Source organism: Egretta garzetta, unplaced genomic scaffold, assembly GCF_000687185.1.
Source record: "Egretta garzetta isolate BGI_Z169 unplaced genomic scaffold, ASM68718v1 scaffold297, whole genome shotgun sequence".
NCBI classification, from domain to species: domain Eukaryota; kingdom Metazoa; phylum Chordata; class Aves; order Pelecaniformes; family Ardeidae; genus Egretta; species Egretta garzetta.
The window spans coordinates 422,122-430,161 of record NW_009260410.1 but is presented as its reverse complement, the minus strand read 5'-3'; the positions used below and the strand labels follow the sequence as shown (position 1 = coordinate 430,161).

The following is an 8,040-nucleotide window of genomic DNA, read 5'->3' as shown; positions in this document are numbered from 1 at the left end:
ATAACCATCTCCTGCTTGCTCTGTTCATACCGTTGTGACATGAGAACATACTGGCCCACGGGAAGGTATTAGCATAAGCCAACATTTTCTTCCCCAGCCCATTCCAAACCTTGCTCAAAGCCAACTCCTGGGGAAAGTCCAACCTCCTGTCCAGGCTCAGTGCCCAAGAAGGCACTGTATGCACTGTAGCAGTGTCAAAGAAACTGCCAGTGAACCAGCAGCAAGCAGAGCGTGTAGGTTTCAAGACAAAGCACCAACTTTATAACCCAAGGAGGAATTCTGTCCTCCGTCTGCAATCCGCTTTATTAACACTGTTCGCAGACAAAGAGCAGATCTGAAACACATCTGCAGTTCCAGTAAGCACTACTAAGAGCTACCAATCTAGAACACACTGAAGATGTCCTTCATCCATGAATGCTTTCTTATTTTCAGCTGCATGAAAAACTAGGCCTGAAAACCATATAAAAGAATAAATAAATGCTTGGTGCCAGGAATGGGTCATTGTAGTGAGCTCTTTCAGTTCCAGTCTAACTCAAGGTTCCAACCTGATTCAACAGAGGAACAATGTTCCTCTTTGGGATAGTTCTCATTCACATATTATTTTCCCAGACTGCAACAGCAGTTAGCAGTATACAGTTGTATACAGCTGAAGTGCTTCTAAAACCATACATGGTTAGCCAAAATTTGTGGCAGACTTCAAATTTTAGCATTACCTGACATACTAACTGAAGTCCAAATCCTGCCAACATTTACACATTTAACTTCCAGAAAAATCTCATTTTGTCGAATTGATGATCATGTAGATATATTTATGCTTAAGAGAATACACAAATCCTTTAAACACAGCAGCTTTAAGAAAAAACTGTTGAGACCGATAATTTGGTAAAGTGCTTATCAATACAGCTTTTATATGCTACGATAGTGAATACTAAATATATTTCACAATTAGAAATAAAGCAAGAATTAGCTTCCACCTTCCACAGAAAAACTGACTCAGTGAAGATGTTTTCATTCTCCCACCACCACTTTTTTTTTAAACACTTAACAAAACCAGCCATCAACAGCTGAACTCAGTTCTAATATACAGGTAAGCATGTAAACAAAGACAAATTGCAGGAAGAAAAGATTCTTTTCTGTTTTTCTCCAACATATGAAGGCCAAACTGACTTCCAGTCATGTGCTTGAAAGCTATGAGTGGTTTAGAAATTCCACTCCAGACCATCTTTTCAGAAAGAAGTTATTTGAAAAGTTTTAGTTCTTCCACCGAAATGAAGAAAATTCAAGTGTCTACTCCTTGACTTCAAAATTCAGGTTTTATTTCCATGTACAACTTCCCAGAACGAGCCTCCTTAAAAAGGGTACTAGTGCATCTGTGTAGCATGTGTATCTTCTTATTTTACATGAAGCTCTCAATACTTATCTTTGAGGCAGAGTACAGTTTTTCCTGTTATTACCTTTCCATCAAGTTGTAACAGTACAGACATTGCTTTAGACCAGCAGCTCTGTTGAGGCACTAGCTCTCTGAGGCTTCCCAAGTCTGAGAAAGAGGTCAAATCAGTTTGTCACTGGTACCATATCCTCTCTATGAAGAGATGTATTTTAGGACAAGGTTACACAATAGAAATAAATCTTTGCCTTGAGCTTCATCCTACTGAAGCTGCATTCTGCAGGAAACCCTCCTCCATAGTCTCAAGAGACTAAATGCAGTGCTTCAACTAGAAAGCTGATGTAAATGAGCACATAAAACAGATTTGGAAGAGGAGAGTGAACAGTAAGAAGCAAAAAAAGTTGATGCAAAAACTAGAGTACTAGCATCAAACCCAGGGGATCTGGATTCTGTTCTCAGCTCCACTTTCAGCTTCCAGTTACCTGAGTAAACTACTGTCCCCTGTACTTCAGTTCCTAATTTGCAGAAAAGGGATAATGGGAATTTGTCTACTAACAAGAACATTATACAAGTTTAAATTAGAAAACGATGTGAAAATAATCACAAGGCTGTTTTATTTCTGGTATTCTGAAGCAGATATATTTAGTATTCCAAAAAAGCATCGGAGGTAAGTGCAAAGAAGCCATGTTGTTCTACATCACAGCAGCAATCCCTCTTCCCCCTAAGAATTGAATTACATGAGTACTTCAAGAAAACCTCATATTCTGACATTTTGTAAACAAAAATTTTAATCTTTAAAAATTGCTTAGTGCAACTATGTGTACAAAAGTATTACTAAATCAGAAACAGGACACAAACCACAAGCATGAAAGAAAATGCATTTCTAGCTTTACAGCAAGTGCCCTAAAAACTAATCATTCAAAAAACTGCAATTTCTTCCAAGTATGCCAGCACTAAAATGTGTCTTTAAATGAAGTTGGCATTCACAGTGAACTTGATTTACCAAACCAAATCAGAAATTAGTCCTATTTATCTGCAGAAAGGCTGAAGCGGGGACAGGGCAGAAGCCTTCTCTCCACACCACCCTGCCCATAACCTCCCTCCCATCTGAGCTTTCATATCCAGTAACATGTTCTTAAACTGACCATTTCAAACCTGCAACTAGCTAGAACATGAAGTGGACCCTCACAGTGATGCCTGATGAACTATCATGACACTTCCATGTCATCCATCATAGAGAGATTATTTAATGGTACCACGATCATATGAAATATAGACATTAAAAACCATCTTCATATTTCCTTCCAAGTTGCATTTTCAGTTTACCTCTTGTGCATGAAGTAAAGCTGTATGTAACTGTATGGGAATATTCTCTAACAAGAAAAGAAAAAAACTAGTAGTCTCAAATAGTCACTTGCAAACCAAGCAGATCAAGTATTTCACTAGGGCAGTAGAAAAAAGTAATTTTTTTTTAAAATGAGGTATATTTACAGAGCACTTTTTTTTTCTGGCTTCAACGTATAGTTACTGGAAAAGCATGCCCTAATTATAACTTTTTATGGTTTTGCTCATTTCCAAACATTTGAAAAGAAAATGCAAGTTGGTTATAAAATTGTTTTTCTTGTTTATTTTAAATGAAGCTGGTACAGACAGTGTCCATTCAAAACCCACGTCCCAGGCCAAAAGGTACAAACAAGAGTGTCAAAGTAACACCAGCTGTCTGCTGTGAACATTCTTGCATGAATACCTGCGTGTACTAATTGCTATATGAAGTTAAAATGCTTCTGGGCTCTTCTGGCAAGATTTAAGAATAGTTAGGGTTTTCAGTTTTATGTCTTCAGCAAAGCCATCTCTGGAGCAAGGTACAGATGACAACAGTTCTAGCTTTTCCATTTCCAACTTGGTAATCTTCTTCGTTGGGCCATCAGCACAATTTAAGCAAAATAGCTCTGAGTTATGGATACACAATTTCTCCACAGTTTAGTTCTCTGAAAAACTTCATCTCGCACTGAAAGTTATAGTCCAGGAGTGAAACAGTCACACATCAAAACTTCAGGGCAGATATGGAAGTCATTAAGAACACTCGCCCACCTGGCAGATCTTACAGCCTTCGTGCCTGAAATGCACGAACCTAGTGAACATACAAATGCATGTGTGTACGTGTATTTCTAAAGGGGAGGGCAGAAGGGAAGAGGGGAGCAAGGCTGCAGCTGGATCACAAAAGTTCAGCACAATGAAAACAGAAACAATAGTGTATAATGAGCACGAGAATTCAAAATACCAGACGCTTGAAAATAAACTCCCAGAGATGGGTGCCAGTTTCAATTCAGTGTTGAACACCACATTACAAAAGAACTATTATTTAAAAATAAAAAAGGATTAAGGGGGAAGAAAACAAACAGAAGGATCTAAACTGTTGAGTGACCCCCCGTCTGTTCCTGATAAACTTCAATCACATCTTCCTCCTCCATCCCCAGCTGTGAGAACAGAGAAAAACAGCATGTAATTGTTATAAATCTGGTGTACTGAATTCAGAGCAGGTCCTAGACAACCTATACAATGCTTTGTTCCTCTGTCCAATCATAATTCATCAAAGTGGTGAAAAAATTGCAGTCACTACCTCACTAGCCAACACTCATGATTTTTAGTCCTTTTGCTTCAGTCTTACACATCTCAGTCAAAGCAAAAACCTTATCAGCGAAGCCTAAATCCGCTTGTGGAGCAGCCTGGAAGTTGCTAGCTTTACCTTTCTCTAAATCCCTTCTTGGGCACAGGAAGGTAACCAACATCATAGCGAATGTACCAGCTGTACAGCCTCGTGAGTTATATATAGCACACTACTAGTTCACAATACAGCTAAGACCTACAGCTTGCAACCCAAAGCCTGTTTACTGCTGTTCTCTCAAAGAGGGTGACTTACTCAATTTCACAGTACACAAGTTTGCCTGATTTTTCAGAAGGTCATTATTATAACAGTGTTTCTTCCTGCTTTGTCATAACAATTGGTGGAAGTCACCAGACAGCAGAAGTAACCTGTTTTTACTTTACTTTCATCTAATAAATGTGAACTAAATACATGTTTATTCCAAAGTCACACTGAAGTTCTAGCTCAACAACTGGAACATTCCCTTAGGTTCCCCCCCCCCTCCATGGTAAGCAGTGACTACACTCTCCCTTCTGAGACAATATTATACATGAAGGTCCAATCAGTCTCTTCCTGAACTGCATATCAGCCTTATTAAATATTCTAGTTAGACAAATGTAGTCAGACTCTATTTGACTAAATATAGTCCAAAAAGTTGGCTATATTTAAAGAAGCACCTTCATTCTGGTTAAAAGTCTAGCAGAACAGAGAAACTAACCAATTTTGGTATTCAGTTTCTCCAGCAAACTATGTAACATTTTTTCTACAAAGAAACTCACCTCCTTGGGGGTATGATTATCAGTAATTCTCTGACCCTCGAAGAGGAACCTGAGTGAATTCATTGGAACACCCTAAAAAAAAAAGAAACAGATGTACGAGAAAAAAAACTTACTGAAACTTGTACAGATTTACAAGAAAAACATTTTTAATGAAAACAACACATGTGAAAGTCAGAAAAGAAAGTGTTACTTCCTGTTACACAAGGAGCTCAGCTATTCTGTTGCAACCATGTACACTACAAAGAAGTGACCCAAGGAGCATGATAGTATTGAAATGCATGTTTATTCCAAAGTCCCACTAGAGTTCTAGCTCAACAACTTGGAATTCACCTTAGGTTTTTTTTTTCCTTGTTTTTTTTAATTTATAAAGTACTGACTACACCCTCTCTTCCAAGACAACATTACACATGAAAGTCCCATCTTTTTCTGAACTGCGTATCAGCCTCATGAAAGATACGAAGACAACAGGAGGAACACGATGCTTACTTCATGAACTCCTGCCCTTGTTTTCCCAATCTTCTATCACCATAGGAAGGTAATTTATCATTATCAGTTCTGCAAAAGTTCTACACTGGGGACAAGAGCAGAGCTGAGGGGAGAAAAGGGAGCACACTATGCAAAAAGGGAGAAAGAAGCATCCCAAATAAAGTTGCAGTATGTCTGTTGTACAGTGTGCCCGTGTTACAGCAGAATATACTTCACCTCAATAGAAGAGGCAAACACCTCATCTTTTTCTTCTCTTTCAAGTTATGAGCAAAACAAACACAAGTGAAATATGACTCGTTTTGTGCATCAGTTAGATTGCAAAAATATCGCTTGCAAGTAACTATGCAGAAAAATTCACAGGCAAGAACAGCTCTTCACACTGTTCCAACAATCCCTCCAGCCAGCTTAGAAGAAATGTTCACAGTCCCTTTACCAGAGAAAGGCTACTCGACACCAAAACCAGTATTGAACTGCTGATGAAGGAAATCACAGAGTCTAGACAATTAAGCCCAGGAGATAGAGCTGTGTTCATTCAAACAATTACTTCTTTCTTAAAAAAAAAAAGAATACCACACACATGCATTTTCATCAGTCAATAAGACTGCTGCATGAACTATTTCCAAGATCTTATTTTAAAATTTCAAGTTTTTCAAATGAATCACAATTTTAACCATTTGGATTTGGCTACAAAGATATCTGGTGTTTGGTCTTTTCTCTCCTCCTACTCTAAAAGGACAGCAAAAAATGAACACAGGCTACAAAAGAACATTTCAATTGACAACTTCAACTTGTCCCAAGGTATTAAGAAAAAAACCAAAGTATTATTTCTTATGATTATATCTCCTGAAGTGAACTCCAACACAGTTACTCAAGAAAAGGCCACACAAGGCATCTATCCCCAAAGCCGGGGGTAAACTAGGCCAGGGCTTCTGGAAATAGCAGCAGCGAATCCACAGTATCTGCCACAGAATCTGGAAGTGAAGATACATTTTTCTTCTGTAACAGTAGTTACTATTTACCTACATCCACAATTCACGTGGCAGATTTCTAACTTGGGGCATAATAGGTAGTGTTAATCAATTACCGTATTAGTGGCTGTAACAATGTCTAAGGCTGCTCTCATCCTAAGCTGCAGTATTCTACAGATTTAAGGGAATTTTGCTTGGAGATGAGAGATTTTACAGTAAGTATAAAATGCATGCCTGGGCATTTGAAAAGGTAACTTCTGTGTCTTCCAAGAGCGAAAATACACTATGTATTTTCAAACAGTAATTTTAACTTACTACAAAATTCGCAACTGTCTTAAATAGAAATACCTTTACTAGTCAAAAGAAATAAGGAGATCCATTATATTTGTACTGTCAGATACCTGTCCTGCTGGTAACTAGACAGAAGCTTGACTGTCTCAAATATCTTTATTTGAAAGAACAGTGAGAAAAATAAAGCTAAAGTGTTTGGCTTTTTAACTTTCTTTTTAAAGAGAGAGTGTTATTGTTTCACAAACCTGTCTCTGACAGTATGATTCTTTGAGTTTCTTGAGGTGTGTTGTCATTTTCACCTTGAAATGAATTTCACTGCTGTCCTAAGAACGGAAAAGAAGAAAGTTAATCTCCTTGTACTAACTGCTTACTTTATCTATGCTAATTTTAAGACTTTTACTAAGGAAAACTTATGTAAAACTAACATGGAATGCAGTTTAACTATCACTGTGCATACCATGGTGCATCATAACACAACCTCCAGGATGATTTATCAGTCGCTAAATTCATCATGCACTTCCACAGGAAGCTCTATTTTAAAACAGATGACATAGTATAGCCTTAGGCTCACTATGGAGGTTTTGGATTTAAAAGTACTAAAAACCATACATGGTTCAGTCTGTGCTTCCATCTTTACCCAGCTGATGTACTTATGAAATACAAACATACATATGCAGGGGACTTCTGCTCTCATATTCCAAGAGAGACAAGTTTAAGCTTGCACTTCAAAATATATACAAAACCTGGTTCAATTAAGAGTAATTATCTAGAAGTTAGAACACAGCCAGACTTGGCAGCACAACACTAACCTAAGGAGAAATCTTAGGTCTCATTATTCTGTAGTCCTTCCTACCAGCCATAAGATACAAGTAACTACAACTGCCAAAAGGGCTACAGACTGCAAGAGGTTATATGCAAAAAGCATGTGGGTCACATTTAGCTTTTGAATGTGCTCTCATCATTGCCAATTAAACCAGCAAGAAATAAGCTAGTTTGTGTCAGTCCTACTTTAGGTCATCAGTCTCCAGTAACAGCACAGCAATCATGCTAATATTCCAACGAACAATACTGAGTTAAGTCGCATGGGCAAGGGGTTCTTTGCACAGAAGGACTTCTGTTCAAGCAGGATCTCGACATTCACATTCCAACACTACTTGAATTCAGACTTATAATCCACTATTCACATCTACAACACACCAGGCAACAGAATCCTCTTCAATCCCTGTTTGAGAAAGTTGACCTCATGCTTAGTGCACTGCATGAACTCTTAACACCTGAATTTATTGATTTTGCCACATATTTTATTCGTATCCTTGGATAAATTAATCATTCAATGCATCAGGTCCCATAGTTGTAAGATGGGGATCACACTTGACCAAATTCTGAGTCATAAGGATGAATTACTCATGCTTTTTTAAAAAAAAAAACAAAAAAAAAAAAAAAAAAAAACCAACCCACAACCAAATAACTAAACCAGAGAGAATA

General features: G+C 37.8%; 1 protein-coding gene across 1 annotated transcript in view; it reads right to left on the bottom strand.

Moving 5' to 3' along the window:
• Nucleotides 1-2,861: 2,861 nt before the first annotated feature.
• SUMO1 (small ubiquitin like modifier 1) overlaps nucleotides 2,862-8,040 on the bottom strand; it is a 6,582-nt gene continuing 1,403 nt past the window's right edge. Inside the window, exons 2-4 of the mRNA XM_009643549.2 lie at nucleotides 6,801-6,878; nucleotides 4,811-4,882; nucleotides 2,862-3,864 (exon numbers count right to left, since the gene is read on the bottom strand). Of these exons, the coding sequence (XP_009641844.1) occupies nucleotides 3,796-3,864; nucleotides 4,811-4,882; nucleotides 6,801-6,878 (219 nt within the window). The 3' untranslated portion in view covers nucleotides 2,862-3,795. The remainder of the gene's footprint in view (nucleotides 3,865-4,810; nucleotides 4,883-6,800; nucleotides 6,879-8,040) is intronic.